The following is a 21,830-nucleotide window of genomic DNA, read 5'->3' on the forward strand; positions in this document are numbered from 1 at the left end:
TATAGTAACTATTGAAAGCTTGTTATTTAAATTATTATGGTAATAATACTAATATAAAAATAACATTTTTATATGATTTTGTTAATAAGATATATGTTTAATAAGTTATATGTTCTTTATTTTTATTAACTTTCTATGTTTTTATAGCCTTCTTAGAATATTTTACTTTATATTGATTTCTTAAAAATAATATAACTTTGACTTGTATATTTGTAATTAAATTTTAGTGAAATTTTGATTTAAAATAGTATGTAATTATTTTATTAGTTTTAATATATGATATTTAAATTTGTGTGAGAATTGATGACATATCTAATTATTATTCAGATAATTGTTTTTAAAAAAATATATATAGTGGCACGTTAATGTAATTAAGTAGAAAATTTAAGGTTTTTTCTAAATGTATCTCGAGCTCTCCGGCGGCGACACATTAGCTTTTTCAAGAAAGTGTTTCTCTATTAATATATAGGGGATGGTTATGTTTATAATGTGTTTTCATTAGATTTTTCATTTAATAAATCAGTATTAAAATCAGGATTACAAAACAATAAAAACCAGTTAATTTCATTATTTTCTAAAACAGTCGTCATTAAGCTGGCAAATTGTCGTTAAATAGAGGGTAAATAGTCGCATAATAAAATGACTAATTTCAGACTAAAGTATTGCAAGTTTTATTCATATAAAAACGTCGTAACTTTGTCACAGATTAGTCACTAAGTTTAGCGACTAATACACGACTAATGCTAATATAATCATTAAATTGTCGGTAAATTGTCGTCATATTTGGTTAATAAGTGACGACAATGCAACGACAAAATAACGACAACACTATATCGTCGTTAAATAGTCGCTAAATAACGACTATTTAACGACTATACGAATTAGCGACAAAATTTTATCTACAACAGTAATTAGTCGCTAAATAGTCGTATATGTTCATTTAACGACTATTTAGGGACTATTAACACAGTGGCCATTGGCCTGTTTTCTTGTAGTGTTAGCTCTTGACGGTAAAAAACCTAATTCTAAATTTTTCCCCCTTTCTTTCTTACTTCTGTTCTTTTTATTTATTTATTTATTTTACTTTCCATCCTTTATTATGAAAAAACAGTGAGGTCAAAATAAACTAAGAAAGGTAAAAAAAAATTAACAAAGAAGAAAAAGATAACTTAAAAGAGAAAACAGAGCAAATGGTTTTAAGAATGTAAACAGAGAAAATGGTTTTTTAAAGAAGAGAAACAGAGCAAATGATTTTTAAGAAAGAGTTCATGCTGACTTTGCTCATACAGCGATAATCTTATTCAATAGGGGAGTTCCCCCTGCCTTTACTCTATATATTGTTATAAGTAGTATTTACAAATATATTTGTAACTGGGTGAAAATTTATTTCTGTAATTGAATATCGAGGGACATAACAACTAAAAACGATTTTAGTAATGATTTACCGTTTGTACTCTATGACTCTACCTCTCTCCTTCTAAGCAACCATGAGAAATGTCAAAGCAATTTCTACGGCAAAACATGAACCTCTATAAAAACGATTTTTTAAAGATACTGTTTGTACTCTATGACTCTATCTCTCTCCTTCTCCTTGCTTAAACCCAAAAAGGGATCTCGACGACATCGTTTTATTGATACTGAAACTGTGTACGCCACCACATGAGGTAAACGATCAAGGGGAGAGTAATCGTGGTTGCAATGGATAGATGGTTGTTGAAAGCCATTTAGAGAAGATGAATTTATAACGAAAAACCTTGGGAAGAGTAAGAGGTCTGATCTTAATTATTAAAGGGAACTCAAATTATAGAAGCTTAAACGTCGTTGGCTTAGCCGCTTAGGCTTAAACTTAGTCTGTGTTGTTTTCAAATGATTCTAGAGAAACTGACATGGCAACTCCAGAGAAAATATTGAAAAGCTGAGATGGACACAAGGAGAAGCCTCAAATTGTCTCTTTTATTAGTAGTCATTTGATGATTATAAATAAATAAGATAAAATATATTTCTAATCTCTTATAATTAAACTTTAACTTATACAGACAAAATAGAAAACCAAAACGGAATTCTTTGGAGAAAACGAAAATTTGTTACGTACTGTTTGTAATATAAGGACGTAAAAATAATTATATATCATATAGATAAAATGCTTTTGATTTGTAAACATAACAAACAAAAAAAAACGTGCATGTATATCGAATATATATGTGCGGGTGTAGCATGTATGCATGAACAATTGAGCATGATGTATTCATGCATCCAAGTCTCTACCCAGTGATAAAAATAAGTAGTGTACTTTAACAAAAAAAAAATAAAAAAAAAAAATAAGTAGTGTATGTATGTACGTAGCTAATTGTTAGACATTAATTGGTGAATGTTTACTTAACCATTAATTCCTTTCCGGTAGACGAAAGTACCTAGCTAAAGTTTTTCTTGTTGAAAACATGTCCTAATAAATTAAAGAAAATGTTATGTCTGGTCTGTTCTGCTCTTATCCTTGAATTAAAACGATACAGCTAATTAAAGACATTCGTGGGTTTCACAAGACACAGTGCATTAACATTCGATCTATTAAATATACCACATTCACATGATGAGTTGTCCGATTTGCTTCGGATTAACTTTATTTTAACAAAACCCGAATTTGGTGATTTTACATATAACCATCATTCCATCAATTATCAAAAATCTATTTTGTTGATAGTCTAATACAGCTATCATAGTGAGCAGATTGTCGGCATGACTAGCCGATAGTATAATTTTTTTCCTCGGTTTTTTTTTTTCAATTATGATCAAGAGGGACCACAAAACTCTAAATATTAAGACTCAAGATTTACATAGTTTGATGTTAATTAATACTAGCATATAAAATATAATTAAACCAGAATATAGGTTGAATTTTCTGAGCAAACCAAACTTAACCCTATTTGTTAATGCAATTAAATCAGAAGGAAAAATTTACTATATATAACAGCACAGTATTAATTTTCGGGGAACCTATAGGTTTCTATCATCTATCTTGCAATTACTTTGTCAACTTCAATACGTTGACCTACTTAGAGTTACGGACCACACAACTTGCACTCAGTATCCCATTTTTCAAAGGTTTCCTTATTCGATTTAACTTTTCATATACATACATGGTTCTGTTTTAGGTGTCGTCTATGTATTTTGTTGGTTTTTTTTTTTTTTTTTTTTTTGACAAACCGTCTATGTATTTTGTTTAAGGTGTAGTATTTTTCTTTTAAGTCTGGACTAGAGAATGATAATGTGATGTCGCCGCACCATATTCGAAAATCACTACTTGTCATAAAAAGTATCTAGTAGTGGAGTTCGATCACCACTTTAATTAGCTTGCATAATTTTTCCGATACCAAAAAAGAAATTATTACATGTCTTTCTAAACATTAAAATATATATAACTAGAAAATAGCACACGTGATCCGTAGTATATGTATTTATTATTAATTTGGAATATAAAATGAAGTTTCCATTGGATTATATATGAAATGTACAAATGTAATTGTTAATATATGTCTTAAAAAATAATATTCATAATACTACGGTGCAACTACAATTTATAATTGACTGTATATATGTTATATAGTATTTAATAGAAGGGTCATGAAAAAGAAGAAATTTAAAGTAAATATTATTAAATATTTTTGATTACAATGTATTGTTGAAATTATTTAAACAGTATGTTGTACTATAGTTATAAGACCATTACTTATAACAAAGTCAACTATATATGATATTTCGTTAAATAGTTAAGATAAAATATATTTTTTTCTTTGTTTTGGAAAATAAAAAACTGATATGTAATCTAGAAAGAAAAGTGTAAGATTTTACCTAATTTTTTTGATAGATAATTTTGTGTTGTCCTATATATTAATTTTATTGTTATCATCTAAAAGTAATAGTTAACAAAAAATAGTTTTATATATGATAAGTCAATTTTAAAATAATTTATTAAAACATTATCAGAAAACAAATATCTTATACTATAAGTTTAACCAGTTATTATAAAAATTCATGAAAATAAAAGTGTGTAAAATTTAATATATTTTGTATTTTCTATATATTGTCTTTACTTCTAATCATTTTAATATAAATAGTATGATTAACAATAAATTAAATTTTCAAATTATTTTATTCTGTTATATCATAGGGTGATAAAGCAATTCTGTTATGATACAATTATGTTTTTTTAGTACATATAATTTAAACACAATCAAAATATAACTTATAAATTACTATTAAATACAAATTTGAGTTGTGTCTTTAATACAATATATATGATTATTGAATATAATGTGAGGTTTTTATATATTAGAAAATCTTTTATATTAAATTAGTCTATCATAAATTAGTTTGGTTTCAGTTTTTACTTTGAAATGTATGAAACCATTTTATAGTAATAGGAAAATTAGTTACAGCAAAGTTAATTAATTTTTGTATGTTCGTTAAATAATTATGATAAATTAATTTATTTATAATTTTTTGGAAAAAAAAGAACTGATAAGTATTCTAAGAAAAAAAAGTGTAATACCTTACTTTGATAGATAAATTATATTGTCCTATATATTAATTTATTTTCATATCTAAAAGTAATAGTTAACAACAAATAATTTTATAATATGATAAGTCAATTTTAAAATAATTTATTAAAACGATATCACAAAATATATATCTTATACTCTAAGTCTAACTAATGTTTTATAATAATTCATGAAAATAAAAGTGTGTCATATTTAATATACATATTTTTTTCTTCTATAAATTGTCTCTATTTCTAATCATTTTAAAATAAAAAGTATAATTAACAATAAATTAATTTTGAAACTATTGTTTTCTATTACTTCTTGGGGGAGATAAAACAATTATGTTATGGTTGACAAAAAAAAAACAATTATGTTATGATACTATTTTTTTAGTACATATGTTTTAAAGACAGTCAAACTGTAACTTATACAATACTATAAATACAAATTTGAGTTAGCTCTGAGGGTGAAAAAAAAACGATTAGGGTTTTTTGCTTTTCCTGCACGGTTTGATGCCACCGGAGGCTCTGCCGCCGGGGGATGTCGGTTCTTCGCGTCCAGTTACTGAGAAGGACAGGGTTGAGATGGAAGAGGGTGAGATTTGTCAAGTGGGGGAGGGGTTGGCTGTACAGTCTGTGGTCTCTCCGCCGCAAACTGTAGAGGCGACTGTCGAGAAGGGTCTGTCAGTGGAGGTAGTCCCCGGTGTTGTCGATCAGCACAAGGTTACAGTGAATCCAGTGAAGTTGGGTGGCCAATCCAAACAACGCACATGGGTTTCGATGGTAAAAGAATCGGATGTGATGGAAAAAGTGGAGTTGGATGTTGAGGATATTGATGGTATGCCTACTGTTAGGATCCCTGATGCAGTTTTTGACGAGGCTCAGCCGCTTTGGGAAGACTTTCTGATTGGTAAATTTTTAGCAAAGGCCCCGTTTGTGGGTGGGATTCATGCTTTGGTGAATAAGATTTGGACATTGGGTGACAAAACAATGAAAATAGATGTTTATGCGGTGGATAACACCACTGTGCGATTCCGTATCAAAGATGAGCGCACTAGACAGCGAGTATTAAGAAGAGGTATGTGGAATCTTTGTGGTGTTGCGGTGGTTCTCACAAAGTGGACACCTATCATTGATACTACACAGGAGGGTCTTACAACGGTTCCTATGTGGGTTGTGGTTAAGAATGTTCCTCCCAGGTATTTCTCTTGGAAGGTACTAAGTGCGATCACTAGTCCTTTAGGAACACCTAAGCGTTTGCACCCGGAAACAGAAGCGTGTAAATTGTTTGTGGAGGCAAAAGTGTTTGTTGAGGTGGATTTGACAAAGAGTTTACCAAAGCATATGTCATTTAAATCAGGAAAAGGGGGGGACACAGTTGTGGAGTTTGTTTATCCTTGGTTGCCACCAAGGTGTGTTGATTGTTCAAAATGGGGACATCTTCGTGTTGACTGTTTATCAAAAAAGAACCTCGTTACCCCGGCTTTGGTCCCACAAGGCCTGGTAGACGATGCTTCACCTGCCATAGCTGCTGATTTGCAGTCTAACTCGGTAGGAGTGCAGGAGTCCAATCCTGTTAGCACAGTTGCTTTGGCGATGGTTGCAAAGGAGATCTCGTAGGAGAATGTTGCAGAGATTGTGAGGGTGGGGGACAATGTAGCTGATGGGGCTGTTAACTCTGACCAGAGTACGGATGCAGAATGGTGTACACCTATCAAAGGCATTCGTAGTCCGGGGAAAATCGCTACACCAAGTAACAATGAGATTTCTAACTTGTCAAATTCTTTCTCATGTCTTAGTGACAAGGGAGAGAAAGGCGAGGATATTTCTTCAGAGCCGTCTCTTACAGAAGCTGGTGCGGAATGTATGAAAGAGTCCACTGCTGATGAACCCGACCAGGAGAAACAAGCACGGAAAGATACAGATACAATATTGGACCAGCAAGGAGTTTTGCTGCGTCCTTCACTTCCGCGTGCCTCTAAGGAGGGACACAAGTATGTTTCAGTAACTGGACAGCAGAGTACAAAGATTCAACCCCTAGTACTCTGCAGACACGTAAAGCTCAAAAGAACCTCTGATGTCGGGTTTCTTTTGGAATATTCGTGGTTTTAATAACAAGGAAAAGCAACGAGTGGTTCGAGAGTGGTTGTCTCGAGGAAGGTTTGATTTCGGTTGTTTGATTGAAACAAAGATAAAGGAAAGACGAGCAGAGCGAGTGTTTAACTCAGTTTTTGCAGACTGGTCCCTTCTCACAAACTATGAGGAGCATCGGTTGGGTAGGTTATGGTTGGTTTGGAGAAACAATGTACGGGTCACACCTATCTACAAAACTTCACAGCTGATCACAGTTTCGGTTTGCATTGACGATCGCCATGAATTTTTTGTGTCGTTTGTCTATGCTTCAAATCTTTACGCAGAACGCAAGTCACTCTGGAGTGATTTACAACACCATCATCACTCGCCTCTGTTTCGAAACAAGGCTTGGCTTATTTGTGGAGATTTTAATGAAACTTTAGATGGTGATGATCACTCTCTATCTGATTCATCGCCTTCTGTTACATTGGGTATGCGTGACTTTCAAAACCTTGCGCGGGACTGTGAACTGGTTGATATGAGCTATCAAGGACCGCGTTTCACATGGGGTAACAAACGCCACGACGGAGTGATCTGCAAAAAGTTGGACCGTGTGTTAGTAAATCCGCACTGGCTCCAACAATTTTGTCAATCTTATTCTGTTTTCGGTCTGGAGGATGCTCAGACCAATTAAGGTGTAGGTTTTATCTAACTGGTGAGCAGAGGAAAGTGCAGAAACCGTTTAAGTTTGTCAACACAGTTGCAACTCATCCGGATTACCAGACTACGCTAGCAGATATTTGGAAACGGTCCCCTCCCTTGTTCCATTCCACCTCTGCAATGCATCGGTTTACAAAATCACTTAAAGGGCTCAAGCCTCACATTCGACGCCTAGGAAAACAAATGGTAAGCAATATCACTGCAAGGACAAAAGCTGCTTATGAAGCTTTATGTGAGGCACAAAGGAGGACAATGGTCACACCGTCAAGCCAGGCAGTCCATGAGGAAGCTACAAAATATGATCAATGGAGGACATTAGCAAACATTGAGGAGCGTTTCCTGCAACAAAAGGCTAAGTTACACTGGCTTTGGATTGGCGACCAGAATAACAAAGCTTTTCATGCGGCGGCGAAACTAAGGGAGGTGAGGAATAATATCAAGGAAATTCAATGTGAAGATGGGAGATCTGTCCACACACAGGAACACATTAAACTTGAAGCGGAACAATACTTTACAAACTTCCTCAATTTCACTCCTGCAGATTATGTTGATTGGTCTACTCAGGAGCTGGCACAGATTCTGAATTACAAGTGTGATGAGAATGATAAAAGCTTACTTACCCGAGAGGTTACTAGGGAGGAAATCAAGAGGGTGTTGTTTGCAATGCCAGTAAATAAGTCTCCAGGACCTGATGGTTTCAATGTGGAATTTTTTAAAGAGTCTTGGTCTATTGTTGGTGATGATTGTGTTGTGGCAGTCCAATCTTTTTTCCAGAATGGATTTTTACCAAAGGGGGTTAACTCCACTATATTGGCCTTAATTCCAAAGAAGAAGGATGCACAGACCATGAAGGATTACAGACCCATTTCCTGCTGCAATGTCCTCTACAAGATCATTTCTAAGATTCTTGCTAACAGGCTAAAGCTCATTTTACCAAAATTTATATCTCCTAATCAGTCAGCTTTCGTTAAGGATAGATTGTTGATGGAAAATCTACTCCTCGCAACAGAACTTGTCAAAGATTATCATAAGGATTCAGTGTCCCCTCGGTGTGCTATGAAGATCGATATATCAAAGGCATTCGACTCAGTGCAGTGGAGTTTTCTCATTAATACATTGCGAGCTCTTGATTTCCCGGATACGTATATTCATTGGATACAAACTTGCATCACCTCAGCCTCTTTCTCTGTTCAGGTGAATGGGGAACTCGCAGGCTATTTTGGTAGCAAATGGGGTCTCCGGCAAGGATGTTCTTTGAGTCCTTACCTGTTTGTGATCTGCATGAATGTCCTCTCTCGCAAATTGGATATAGCTGCTCAGAACAAACAGTTTGGTCTTCACCCCCATTGTCGATCAATGAACCTGACACATCTCTGTTTTGCGGACGATTTGATGGTGTTTGTGGAGGGAAGAAAGCAGTCGATTGAAGGTGCTTTGGATGTTTTCTCAGATTTTGCAAAACATTCGGGTTTGAACATCAGTCTTGAGAAGTCAACGCTTTATATGGCCGGAGTTTCTTCGACGGAATGAGATTCTCCATCGGTTTCCCTTCGAATACGGCACACTCCCTGTTAGATATCTTGGTCTACCTCTGCTTACCAAACGTATGTCAGCAGCAGACTACCTTCCTCTATTGGAAAAGTAAGATCACAATTGTCCTCTTGGACTGCGAGAACTCTCTCGTTTGCAGGGCGATTACAACTCTTCCAATCCGTAACTTTCAGCCTTATTAATTTCTGGATTGCTGCTTTTCGTCTCCAAAAAGCTTGTGTGAAAGAGATTGATAAACTATGTTCCGCTTTCTTATGGGCTGGCCCTTCCTTAAACCCCAAGAAAGCAAAAGTCCCATGGTCTGATGTTTGTTTACCAAAACACGAGGGTGGTTTGGGCTTACGGTCAATTGAGGAGGCAAACAAAGTCTGTGTTCTCAAGTTGATATGGCGTATTCTCTCTGCTAAAGATTCACTATGGGAAAATTGGGTAAAAAGACATCTCGTTCGAAGTGGCTCTTTGTGGGCTGAGCAAGAACCATTAACCCCGGGATCATGGATATGGAGAAAGCTTTTAAAGTATAGAACCATCGCAACACAGATGTATAAAGTGGATGTATATAACGGTGAAACCACCTCTTTTTGGTTCGATAACTGGTCGGATTTGGGGTGTCTTTACGATAAGCTGGGAAACAGAGGCACGATATCACTTGGCATACCACTCACAAGTACGGTAGCTGAGGTGATGGAAATGAACAGACAGAGAAGACATCGACAGCCACTGTTAAGCCAAATAGAGGAGGTGATCAGAACACACAAACTTGAACGTGTTGCAGAGGTGCAGGATGTCGCTCTCTGGAAAGGAAAAAACGACTCATATCACAAAAAATTCAGCACTAAGGATACATGGTCTCTCATCCGAGTTCCCCATCCCCCTATGGAGGTTTACAAAGTGATCTGGTTCAAATATGCTACCCCAAGGTTTGCTTTCCTTACTTGGCTACTAGCTAAGGACAGACTTACAACAGGCGACAAACTTCAGAGATAGAATATAGGTGCTAACTCAAGCTGTGTCTTTTGTAATCATCCGTTGGAAACCACTGCACACCTTTTTTTCCAGTGTCCCTACTCGTTACATGTCTGGGATTCACTAGTGAAGAAGATGCTTCTGGAGAATTATCACACCGACTGGCAAGCGATTATGGTTCTACTTGGTGACGATGTTCTTGACAAGACCACAAAGCTAATCATCGGCTATGTTTTCCAAAACACCATACACTCCATTTGGCTGGAGCGGAATGCAAGGCGTCATGGTGAGCAACATGCAACGGAGGAGCAGTTAATCAAACTTATTGATAAAAACATCAGAAACAGGCTGAGCACAGTGGGGGATGAAGGAAGTACATGCATTCAACAGTGGTTTGCTGCAAGATTTTACTGAATTCTGCTCAACATAGTCTTACAATGAGAATGACATTTGTCACAAATATAGAGTGCCAAATGTTACATAACAAAGTTATAAAAAAAAAAATTTTATTGTGTAAGATGGTGAAAGAGGTGAACAAAAAAGCTAGATAAAAAAAATACTATAATAAAAAAAGATTAAATTAAAAATTTAATACTAAATAATTTGACCCAAAGAAAATCAAAAGATATAGAAAGGTAGGATATGAAAAAATCCTAAATTGGTAGGGCATAAAGTTTGGATGTCATCCGCCCAAAAAGCAGAGAGATCGGGGTCCCATAATAATTTCCTCATTTTCATATGTATTCAATAATCTATCTATATGCACAGTGGCATAAGTGTCAGCCTTTACATATCTGTACACACAGCTTCTAGATCCTCATTCATTCCAATCACAGATAGAGCTGATATTTTCAGCAGAAACTTCTTTACCAGTTTCTATAAAGAAACAAAGAAAACATAGAAAAAAATGGGTTTGCATTTTAGGGATAAAGCATGGATTTTTCTGGCAATTTTGTGTTTTTCATCATTGATTTACTCAATTGAAGCAGTGGTCACTTATGATCATAAAGCTTTGATCATCAATGGACAAAGAAGTATCCTTCTCTCTGGTTCTATTCACTATCCAAGAAGCACTCCTGAGGTAATAACTGAAAAACAGTTGATTTATATATCTTTTTAGATACATGCAAACTTTTTTAGTTATGAATTATAATTTTTTTGAATGGTTGCTTTGATTTTCTGAACATTGGTTTTTTGTTTTCTTTCTTTATGTATATTGCTTATAGTCTACGCAATTTCATCGCACAATTACATTTTTGTGCATAGAATAAGTCAAAAGTAAAAGATCTTGTGGATGTTCTGTTTCTATGTAGATGTGGCCTGATCTTATACACAAGGCCAAAGAAGGAGGTTTGGATGTTATACAAACTTACGTTTTCTGGAGTGGACATGAACCTTCTCCTGGAAATGTAAGTTAAAGGAATTAAACAATTGTCTTACTTGACACATAAGTCATATAAAATCTTAATGCTCTCTATATCTGTGATTGCTCCAGTATTATTTTGAGGATAGGTATGATCTGGTTAAATTCACCAAGCTGGTGCATCAAGCTGGTCTATATCTTGATCTAAGAATTGGTCCATACGTTTGTGCTGAGTGGAATTTTGGGTAAATATATTAAACAAAAAGTTTTGCATTTTAGAATATTTTTTTTCTTCTTTCGAATATATGACTTTACAAATTTATAAATAATTTATGATTCTTTTACAGGGGATTTCCGGTTTGGCTCAAATATGTCCCTGGTATAGTTTTCAGAACAGATAATGAACCTTTCAAGGTAAAGAATTGTAAAAATAATTAATTTCCACTTCTATGATTTCAGTCGTTTCTGATTGACAAAATTGTGACTTGATGTGACAATGGAAAAGATTGCAATGCAAAAATTCACAAAGAAGATTGTGGAAATGATGAAAGAAGAAAAGCTGTTTCAAACTCAAGGAGGACCCATCATTCTCTCACAGGTTTATGTTTACTTTGCCTAGTTGTTTCAAAGTGATACAAACACTATAATAATGTGAATGCAAAAAATTGACAGATAGAGAATGAGTATGGACCAATGCAATGGGAGATGGGAGCAGCAGGAAAGGCTTACTCAAAATGGACAGCTGAAATGGCATTGGGACTGTCCACAGGTGTCCCATGGATTATGTGCAAGCAAGAGGATGCTCCTTACCCCATTGTATGTTACTGTTTTCCTTTCTCTCTATTATTTCCCTCTTGATTAGAATTTTCTGTTTTGGTTTTGATTAAAATTGGTTTAGATAGCATCCTAATATTGTCCTTATTGGTTTTGTTTCTTAAATCATTTTTTAATAATATAAAGGAGGGTATCAAATAAGAAACGTTTCCAATATTCCTTATATTATAAACGTTTCTTTGATTTGTTGAAGAATGTTGTTTATTTTATTATTATTTTGGTCTAAGGAAAATTCTAAGAAACTTCTTACAAACACCAATGAGAATAGTCTAATAGGTTAATTTAATGCTATATATTTGTATGGTTGAGTTTGGTAGAGTTTCTATTTTAGTTTGCATTCTGCTTTTTGTTCACCTATATCATATTTGATTCCATTTAATTATGTTGATCAGTTTAATTTTTAGTTGTTGAGAAAATAGCCGGTTACATTTAAGTTGGGGGCTAGATTTTATATGCTTAACCGGATAGAGTTATACATTATTATTAGATATAACTTTTCTTATGTCGGCAAGACGGCAATTAGATATTCTTTCGAGAGGAAGAAGAAATTTGTATATTATATAGCATTATTATTCTTTTGTCATTTGTGATTTAAAATGGATTCTCATTCTTTTGTCATTTATGATATCATTACTTCAATTCCTTAGTGGGTTAACTTTTGAACATTTGTTTGGCCTTCAATTTTTCTTTAAGTAAAACCTTTCTTCTTCTTGTTAGATATTGTTGTCTCATCGCTATATAGTTACAATGAAATATCGTTTTCCCCGTTGATTTGATTGCCTTTGATGTCTTTTTCCGTTTAAATTGCATGTGGCCACGCCGGCCAAAAAACAAAAAGAATCCATTCAACTTGTTTAACTTTCACAATTTTACCAAGTTTGTGTAACGTGGGTGTAAAAATTATACAACAGATAGACACATGCAATGGGTTTTACTGTGAGGGTTTCAAACCAAACTCAGTCAATAAGCCGAAGTTGTGGACTGAGAACTGGACTGGTTGGTACGTCACATGGCTGTATTAAAGTTATGTACATCATCTTTTTCGTTTCTTTATATATTAATTATTTTTGTGATGATTCTCAGGTTCACGGAATTTGGAGGTGCAATACCAAACAGACCAGTCGAAGACATTGCGTTCTCCGTGGCTCGTTTCATACATAACGGTGGTTCTTTTATGAATTATTATATGGTAAGTTTATTTAAATTTAAAAATAAAATACAATTAAATTATGGTTTAAGATTTAAATAAGAGAATGCGTTGTCACAGTATTATGGAGGGACCAACTTTGATAGAACAGCTGGTGTTTTCATCGCCACAAGCTATGACTACGATGCTCCTCTTGATGAATATGGTAATTAATCACGTTCACCTGTCTATTCGATTTAATTGACTATGCTAACGTTTTTGTTCTTATTTGTGGCAATGTGTGTGGAATAGGATTACCGAGAGAACCCAAGTATAGTCACCTAAAAGAGTTACATAAGGTCATCAAGATGTGTGAACCTGCATTGGTCTCTGTTGATCCCACCATCACATCACTCGGAGATAATCAAGAAGTAAGTATGCGAATTTAACGAATTATGCAATGTAATACTGAAGATAAGAAGTATAAAGATTCAAACATTTTTTTTTTTTGCCTTTCCTTTTGAAATGTTTTCAGGCTCATGTGTTCAAGTCCAAGACTTCTTGTGCTGCATTTCTCTCGAACTACGACACGAGTCATCCGGCAAGAGTTATATTTCGGGGATTTCCGTATGATTTGCCTCCTTGGTCTATTAGTATTTTACCAGACTGCAAAACCGAGTATCACAACACCGCAAAGGTTAATAAACTAAAAGCTTATATTATGTTACATTGTTTAGGACCATCTTTTAACATGATAAACCGGTGCATTCAAATACGGAACAGGGTATCTAACTTAAACACAAAAATTGACAACAAAAAATTATTGAATATGTGATGTGTGTTGAAGTTCCTAATCTTAAAAACTAACTTGACAAAGTATATAATTTTAATAGACGACTTTTGATTAGTTTAAGAAGATTTTGACGTTATAAATTGATATTGACCTCTATATTTGTTCTTGATTCGGCATGTACATCATGTAATATAGATTCGTGTACCAAGCGTACTTATGAAGATGGTGCCTACTAGCACACGATTTCCGTGGAAATCGTACAACGAGGCAATCCCTTCTTCAAATGACGTTGGTACATTTGTTAAAGATGGTCTTGTGGAACAAATAAGCATGACCAGAGATAAGACAGATTATTTCTGGTATCTTACAGAGTGAGTAAATTTTCTAACTCTTTGACTTGTGATATCTCATTAATATCTTGCTGATTTATTGATCACAGTTGGTTTTGTTTTATGTTGTTTTGCGAATATACTTAGCATTACAATTAGTCCTAATGAAAAGTTCGTGAAGACTGGTGATGATCCTCTCCTTACGATTTGTTCAGCTGGACATGCCCTTCATGTATTCGTTAATGGCCAGCTTTCAGGTAAAATAAAAATAAACTTAAGGGCCAAAAGTCTGTCTTTTATTCGAACAAAACCTTACAAGTTAAAACATTTATTTTATTTGTTATAGGAACTTCCTATGGAGCACTGAGCAACTCAAAGCTCACATTTAGTCAAAAGATCAAACTGCACGTAGGCATCAACAAACTTGCTCTGCTAAGTACTGCAGTTGGTCTTCCGGTTAGTTTTTATCTTGTTTATGTTTAAAATATCTCACATTGGAAATAAAGATGGATCTAGCACTAGCACCATAAATGCCATGAGTCATTCCATTCATTAGTTTGATGTAATCCCAATCATTTTTTGCAGAACGCTGGTGTGCATTATGAGACTTGGAATACTGGTGTTCTAGGACCAGCCACATTAACAGGAGTTAACTCCGGAACATGGGACATGTCTAAATGGAAGTGGTCCTACAAGGTCCTCTTGAACAAGAGTCTTTGATGCATTCACTGTTACTGAAACTTTTATACCAATAACAAAATTAATGTGTTTTCTTATTCCCCTTTTTTATGTGATTTATCTAGATTGGTACTAAAGGTGAAGCTATGAGCCTTCATACCACAACCGGGAGTTCTTCTGTGGAATGGATAGAAGGATCATTCATGGCCAAGAAGCAACCCTTGACCTGGTATAAGGTACAAAATATTCTCTCAGTTTCTTAGAGATATAGATCGATCTTAGACTTAGTTTTACGTCTAGCATGAGATACGTTCATATATATATATCATTCATATTCTCGATGTCTCTATGTGCAGTCATATTTTGATACACCGGTAGGCAACGAACCATTGGCTTTGGACATGAACACAATGGGGAAAGGTCAAATTTGGGTAAACGGACATAACATTGGACGCCACTGGCCTGCCTACACAGCACGTGGGAACTGCGGACGATGCAACTATGCTGGAATTTACAACGAGAAGAAATGTCTCAGTCATTGTGGAGAGCCTTCTCAAAGATGGTGAAGAAAAAAAGACTTCCTTATCTTTCTCTTCTCCCTATTACCTACCTTCTTCTTCTTTGCTCTAAAATCTAATTTTCTCACATGATTGGCTTATTAATGTTTCAGGTACCATGTGCCTCGTTCATGGCTAAAACCATTTGGGAACCTTCTAGTCGTATTTGAGGAGTGGGGTGGTGACCCAAGTGGGATCTCTCTTGTAAAAAGAACAGCAGAATGAAGCTTCCCACATTTTTATCTGGACACAATCTGTGTGTAAACTACAAAAGCATGCATCATAGATTCTTATGTACAGATACGGTGGCAATTATTGGCTTCATTACTATGGAAAAATGTTATACGTTACTACGTATCCGGCTCTAATAATGGTTTTGCAAGTGTATAAACGAATACATACATTATAAAACCAAATAAGGCAAATCTTTGCTAATAGTTCTGCTTACAAACACAATACTTTCATTTTCTTTTATATCCTCCTCCCATATAACAAGGCCTTATCCTACACACAGCTACACTTGACACCAAAAAAGACAGTTATGGACCATATGGTATGGGTGGGTGTATCCAGTATCCACCTCTCAGCTAAAAAGCATCAAATAAGCTGAAACACGATCTATCTTTTTCAGTACCGTCAGGTTTAAAGATTACCCACGTGTTTCCCGTTTACTATTCTTAGACATTATTCAATTTAGCTCAACTCCTTTTTTTATATCCACAATTCCAGAAACGACAAAGAAGAACAATTCAATAAAACCCATGCTCTCTCCATACTTAAAATTAAATTAATTAATAAATTGACTCTTTAACATACACATTAATTGAAACCTAATCCTAATTACCATACTTAAAGTCCATTAGATAAAATACTTCATTATCTTCCTTAACTTAGAAGACTCCTTAATCTCAAACTGTTCACTTCCTTTCACCAAAAGAAAAAAAAAAAAAAAGCATCGTACATTACGCCTCGTGATTGATTAGGTTTCGAACTCTTTTCTCCTATAGGGTTTCGGATCTTAATGTTCTAAACCCTTTAATCCATAAAAATCTTATCTTTATCTGTTTTCAATCAATTGGGTTAAGTTCTATAAAGGAAGGAACTTGGAATCCATGGGGAAGGAGAAGTTAGGGTTATTCACTCTCTCGTTTCTTCTGATCTTGAATCTAGCACTTGGTAGATTCGTAGTGGAGAAGAACAACCTCAAAGTCACATCACCCGAATCGATCAAAGGTGTTTACGAATGTGCCATTGGTAATTTCGGAGTTCCTCAATACGGTGGTACTTTAGTCGGCACCGTCGTGTATCCCAAATCGAATCAGAAAGCTTGTAAAAGCTACACCGATTTCGATATCTCCTTCAAATCTAAACCTGGACGATTACCCACTTTTGTCCTCATCGATCGTGGAGGTTCGATTTCGATCTCTGTATTTAAAGTTCTTACCTTTTTTAGTTGTTCCCTTAATTGGTTTTGATAAAGATCTGTTTTTTTTTATTCGATTTTGGATATACAGATTGTTATTTCGCTTTGAAAGCATGGATAGCTCAACAAGCTGGAGCAGCAGCGATACTTGTTGCTGATAGTAAAGCTGAGCCTTTGATTACAATGGACACACCTGAGGAAGAGAAATCTGATGCGGACTATCTTCAGAACATTACTATTCCTTCTGCTCTCATTACTAAATCATTGGGAGACAGTATCAAGTCTGCGCTTTCAGGTGGTGATATGGTTAACATGAAGCTAGACTGGACTGAGTCTGTTCCTCATCCTGATGAGCGTGTTGAGTACGAGCTCTGGACGAACAGCAATGACGAGTGTGGGAAGAAGTGTGATACTCAGATTGACTTTCTCAAGAATTTCAAAGGAGCTGCTCAGATTCTTGAGAAAGGAGGGCATACTCAGTTCACGCCTCATTATATTACTTGGTATTGTCCTGAAGCTTTTACGTTGAGTAAACAGTGTAAGTCTCAGTGTATCAACCATGGAAGGTATTGTGCGCCTGATCCTGAGCAGGATTTTACAAAAGGGTATGATGGAAAAGATGTTGTTGTTCAGAATCTACGCCAGGCTTGTGTCTATAGAGTGGTGAATGAAACTGGTAAGCCGTGGATCTGGTGGGATTATGTGACTGACTTTGCCATCCGGTGTCCTATGAAGGAGAAGAAGTACACCAAGGAATGCGCAGACGGAATTATTAAGTCCCTCGGTGAGTGTTAATGCTTCATTACTCACATGGCCTTTACTTTTGTGATAGAACTTTGTTGATTCATTATCTGTGGCTGAGTATGAATTTGTAAACTGAATAGTATTTATAGGTTATCAGCTCATATAGAATAACCAACTAATTAATATCAATCAGCTTACCTTGTATGGCCTGCTTGAACCCTTATATTGACCTGTTGGATATTTTTTTACTTTCCAGTTTGTGCATTTCATTCTAAATTTTCTGACTACCAACTCGAAATGGCTAATTTAAAATATGATTTCTGTTAAATGCATTTAGGCATTGATCTCAAGAAGGTGGACAAGTGTATCGGAGACCCAGAAGCAGATGTGGAGAACCCAGTTCTTAAAGCAGAGCAAGAGTCACAGGTTTGTCTTTTTGTAGATCAACTTGCTCTTACAATTCTCTTCTAGATCTTTTCTGTTTTAACTTGCCACATATTCTCCATACCTCAGATAGGCAAAGGATCCCGTGGAGACGTGACTATACTCCCGACTCTTGTCGTGAACAACAGACAGTACAGAGGTATTGGGGAATTCTCAATTTTTTCTCCCAAACTACAACATCTTACTTATTCGTTTGCTCAATGAATCATGTTCATGTTTTTAGGTAAATTGGAAAAAGGTGCAGTTCTCAAAGCTATGTGTTCGGGGTTCCAAGAGTCAACAGAACCAGCTATCTGTCTTACTGAAGGTTCTATCATCCACTCTTTCTTTTTTAGAAGACAGATCTCTTATGGACCTATATACATTATAATTTTTGTTACTGTAAAACTTGAATCAAACTTGATGTGCTTCTGATTTTTGCAGAGTTGGAAACTAATGAATGTCTGGAAAACAATGGTGGATGCTGGCAAGACAAAGCTGCCAACATTACTGCATGCCGGGTATCCATCCTTTTGGCTGGCTATATGTTTTCGTTCTCTAACTTTTGGTTTTGTTGTTGCTACTAAGACTGATTACTCTTATTTGGATCTGAATCGGCATTTTAGGATACTTTTAGGGGAAGGTTGTGTGAGTGCCCTACTGTTCAAGGTGTTAAATTTGTTGGTGATGGCTACACTCACTGCAAAGGTAAACTATCTTTTATTTGTGTAGCTTAACTTGTTTTGTGTAGAACAAATTACAGAAGAATGCCAGTCTCTGCTTAATTAGTCTATTTTGCAAGTGTGTTTTTCACTGGTAGTTCTTTTGATGAGAATGAATGATTGAGAAATCAAGCAATACTCATATTTCGTCCCTTGTCTCTATTTTCTCGGAATCATACTGATTGAAAAATTAACTTGTCACTAACAAATCTAACATTATTTCACTTGGCAGCCTCTGGAGCTTTGCATTGTGGTATCAACAATGGAGGATGCTGGAGAGAAACCCGAGGGATCTTCACTTACTCTGCTTGTGTTGTAAGTATTTCGTCTTTTTATGTCAATGTTTAACTTTTTAAACAATCATCATCTTCTTAACCTAAAATAAAACTTCTTTGGCTCTCGAAATGGGATTTTTCAGGATGATCATTCAAAGGATTGCAAATGCCCACATGGGTTCAAGGGCGATGGAGTGAAGAGCTGTGAAGGTACTTGTTAAGTAATATTTCCTAGCAGATACATACACGTGGTCTACTTGCATATATGTACTAGAAAACATCTACATCACATAGAGCCTAAAACATCTTTTTTTGAGAAACGGAGAGAGGATACATACATGTAAATGGTGTACCATGTAGATATTAATAAGTGAACTAGCTGTGGTATATATGCATTCTGTTCCTTATGAATAGCATGAAATGTGGTTTATTTACATACTAGTGGCAGTGTCTTATTTGCGTGTAAAGACTGACGGTTTATTTGGCAGGCTACTACTAACATGTTATTAGCCTATTGTTTATATGCATTCACGTTGGTCTAGAATATTTTGAGCAGATACAGAATTGATATTCTTTTGATTGAATTTGTTAGATGTGGACGAGTGCAAAGAAAAAACAGTGTGCCAGTGCCCAGATTGCAAATGTAAAAACACATGGGGAAGTTATGAATGCAGCTGCAAGAATGGTCTGCTTTACATGCGTGAACATGACACTTGCATAGGTAAAAAGAGTTCTTCGCTCCTCTTTAAATCCATTCTGAATTTGGACTGAGTAGTGATCAGATGTCGGATTTGGTGGGTTTGTGGCTAATACTGTGAGATGAATATGTAGGTTCAGGCAAAGTTGGAACCACAAAACTCAGCTGGAGCTTTTTGTGGGTTCTTATAATCGGAGTTGCAGTTGCAGGTCTTTCTGGATATGCAGTCTACAAATACAGGATCAGAGTATGTTGTTCTTTACCCTGTGGCCTTGTTATCATATTATTAAGTATATGAAGTTTTTTGCGGTCTAGATAGGTGTTAATAAGTAACAATTAAAATTGTGCAGAGTTACATGGATGCGGAGATTAGAGGGATCATGGCACAGTACATGCCTTTGGAAAGCCAACCACTCAACACAAGTGGTCCTCATATGGATATTTGAATGAAGTTATCAAGCCAAGAGACTCTTTCTATGAGTAGTAGCTTCTTTTAAGTTTTCATGTAAATGAATCTATGGACTTATATAACTCTAGAAGAAAAAAAGAAAAAGCCACAAAAATAATAAGTGTATCCTGCACATTTTGTAAGGGTTATGGATTTGCAGATGGAAACCCCATTTGGTCTGCATAGTACTCTTACAATGTAAAATAGACATAAAGGGATGAATAATGAGTAGAGAGTTTACATTATTTACTATCGAAAACAACATACTTGATCTCCAAAAAAGAAGACAAACCAAATAAACTCTGATTGGATGTTAAACTTTCTCCAGCTCTACTCGGTGTTTCTCTATCTGTTCTTTCACTAGCCTCTGCGATTCTCGGATAAGCCTTGTGTGCTTCTTTATCAGCTCTTCCTTTGTCTTGAGCTCTTCCTCCATCTCTGCAATCTCCTATTAACAACAAAAGAACAGAGCAGAAACTGGAGTTAACTCAAATGGGTTTGGCAATTCACATATTGCAAAAGAACCGAAGCTAACCTTCTTAAGGCTTTCTGCTCTAGTGGGTGCACGATCTTCTCTCTTCAATCCCATGAAATAAAGCTGCAGCTTTTTCGCAGCTTCCATAAAATCTCTGGCATGCCGCTCAACATCAACTGCAGATAGCTCAATGAGGGGAACCAAGAAGTTAGTCCTTTCCCTTGGTTCAATCCACAAATCAAATCAAATCATCATAGTTTTAGCAAGCAAGCTATAGTATCCATTAGGATCAATGCTTCGGTTCTGAGCAAGCAAGCTAGAGTATCCATTACGACCAATGCTTCGGTTTTGAGATGAATTCTAAGAAACCATTCACTCAGATCATAAGTTAAGCAAGTGAACTGAACACAAAACGACGAGTAAGAGGCTAAGAGCATCTAAATGATCTTCTACAGCAGATACACACACAAATTCCAAACTACCATCACCAGAGTCACTGTTTAATCACACCCAATAAGACTCCAAACCAAAACCTTAGAAGGTAAAACTGGCATTATCTAAATCAGTCAATTCTTATTCTCAAAATTAAAAATTGTAGTCGCGTAAGGAACGAGAAAAAAACAATTAAAGATGGGGATTAGGAAAGGTACTGACTTTGATGAGAAGGATGAGGAGAGCGGTCGATTGCTTGAAGCTCTCTAGCGGGCAAACATGGGAGCAGAGCAGCTTCCAAAGCCGTGACGCAAGCCATAATGTCCTCTATCTCATGGTTTTGATTGTTCGAAGACGTCTCCGGTGATGTAATTCCCGGTGGACGGTCAGGCGGCGACGGCGAAGTGTCAGAAGACGGAGGCGGTTTCTGCTGGTAATCCATTAACGGCCGATCTCGATCTCTCTCACTCTTTCTCTCTGCTTATTTGCCTCAAGGTTTCGATCTCGATCCATTAACGGCCATTAACTGGGCTTATTATTATTGGGCCCATTCACATTACTCGTATTGTGAAATAAATTGGCTTAAAAGCTATCATGTGTAATTACACTATTTTGTTTCTTCCATAAAACTCTTCTTTTTAACAATTTTACTGTAATTTTCTTT

At 35.6% G+C, this 21,830-nt stretch overlaps 4 protein-coding genes across 4 annotated transcripts; 3 read left to right on the forward strand and 1 right to left on the reverse strand.

Annotated features, from left to right (window-relative positions):
* Window positions 5,051-9,868, forward strand: LOC109126472. Its single transcript, XM_019230037.1, has 5 exons — window positions 5,051-6,088; window positions 6,158-6,557; window positions 6,955-7,229; window positions 7,334-8,798; window positions 9,021-9,868. The coding sequence occupies exons 1-5, from the start codon at window positions 5,051-5,053 to the stop codon at window positions 9,866-9,868; spliced, it is 4,026 nt and encodes a 1,341-aa protein (XP_019085582.1).
* LOC104711840 (beta-galactosidase 2) lies at window positions 10,566-15,980 on the forward strand. Its single transcript, XM_010428608.2, is given in 18 exon segments — window positions 10,566-10,928; window positions 11,161-11,256; window positions 11,343-11,455; window positions 11,558-11,624; window positions 11,716-11,808; window positions 11,883-12,026; window positions 12,956-13,044; window positions 13,128-13,233; window positions 13,312-13,396; window positions 13,483-13,601; window positions 13,706-13,867; window positions 14,159-14,334; window positions 14,440-14,549; window positions 14,639-14,748; window positions 14,878-14,988; window positions 15,096-15,206; window positions 15,327-15,532; window positions 15,641-15,980. Coding segments are annotated over 18 exon segments (2,331 nt in total). The 5' UTR covers window positions 10,566-10,607; the 3' UTR covers window positions 15,753-15,980.
* On the forward strand, window positions 16,417-20,504 carry LOC104711842 (vacuolar-sorting receptor 1). Its single transcript, XM_010428611.2, has 12 exons — window positions 16,417-16,937; window positions 17,042-17,734; window positions 18,032-18,120; window positions 18,208-18,277; window positions 18,362-18,445; window positions 18,562-18,638; window positions 18,744-18,825; window positions 19,072-19,154; window positions 19,258-19,324; window positions 19,707-19,835; window positions 19,946-20,058; window positions 20,162-20,504. Exons 1-12 carry the CDS (start codon window positions 16,640-16,642, stop codon window positions 20,255-20,257), a joined length of 1,881 nt encoding a protein of 626 aa, XP_010426913.1. The 5' UTR covers window positions 16,417-16,639; the 3' UTR covers window positions 20,258-20,504.
* Window positions 20,375-21,651, reverse strand: LOC104711841 (mediator of RNA polymerase II transcription subunit 28). The gene is made up of 3 exons (XM_010428610.2): window positions 21,389-21,651; window positions 20,795-20,910; window positions 20,375-20,707 (listed from the first exon to the last, which is right to left on the reverse strand). The coding sequence occupies exons 1-3, from the start codon at window positions 21,606-21,608 to the stop codon at window positions 20,573-20,575; spliced, it is 471 nt and encodes a 156-aa protein (XP_010426912.1). The 5' UTR covers window positions 21,609-21,651; the 3' UTR covers window positions 20,375-20,572.

Source organism: Camelina sativa, chromosome 9, assembly GCF_000633955.1.
Source record: "Camelina sativa cultivar DH55 chromosome 9, Cs, whole genome shotgun sequence".
Lineage (NCBI taxonomy): Eukaryota > Viridiplantae > Streptophyta > Magnoliopsida > Brassicales > Brassicaceae > Camelina > Camelina sativa.

Bases quoted from the DNA above. Each gene is read 5' to 3' on its own strand.
- LOC109126472 (XM_019230037.1), top strand. From the start codon at position 5,051: ATGCCACCGGAGGCTCTGCCGCCGGGGGATGTCGGTTCTTCGCGTCCA. The intron at 6,089-6,157 runs GTAGGAGTGCAG...GAGATCTCGTAG, and splicing joins CTGATTTGCAGTCTAACTCG to GAGAATGTTGCAGAGATTGT. The intron at 8,799-9,020 runs GTTTGAACATCA...TCTCGTTTGCAG, and splicing joins AGATTTTGCAAAACATTCGG to GGCGATTACAACTCTTCCAA.
- LOC104711842 (XM_010428611.2), top strand. From the start codon at position 16,640: ATGGGGAAGGAGAAGTTAGGGTTATTCACTCTCTCGTTTCTTCTGATC. The intron at 18,446-18,561 runs GTTCTATCATCC...TGATTTTTGCAG, and splicing joins AGCTATCTGTCTTACTGAAG to AGTTGGAAACTAATGAATGT. The intron at 18,639-18,743 runs GTATCCATCCTT...TCGGCATTTTAG, and splicing joins CCAACATTACTGCATGCCGG to GATACTTTTAGGGGAAGGTT.
- LOC104711841 (XM_010428610.2), bottom strand. From the start codon at position 21,608: ATGGATTACCAGCAGAAACCGCCTCCGTCTTCTGACACTTCGCCGTCG. The intron at 20,911-21,388 runs GTCAGTACCTTT...AGCTATCTGCAG, and splicing joins TCCTCATCCTTCTCATCAAA to TTGATGTTGAGCGGCATGCC. The intron at 20,708-20,794 runs GTTAGCTTCGGT...TGTTGTTAATAG, and splicing joins GAGCAGAAAGCCTTAAGAAG to GAGATTGCAGAGATGGAGGA.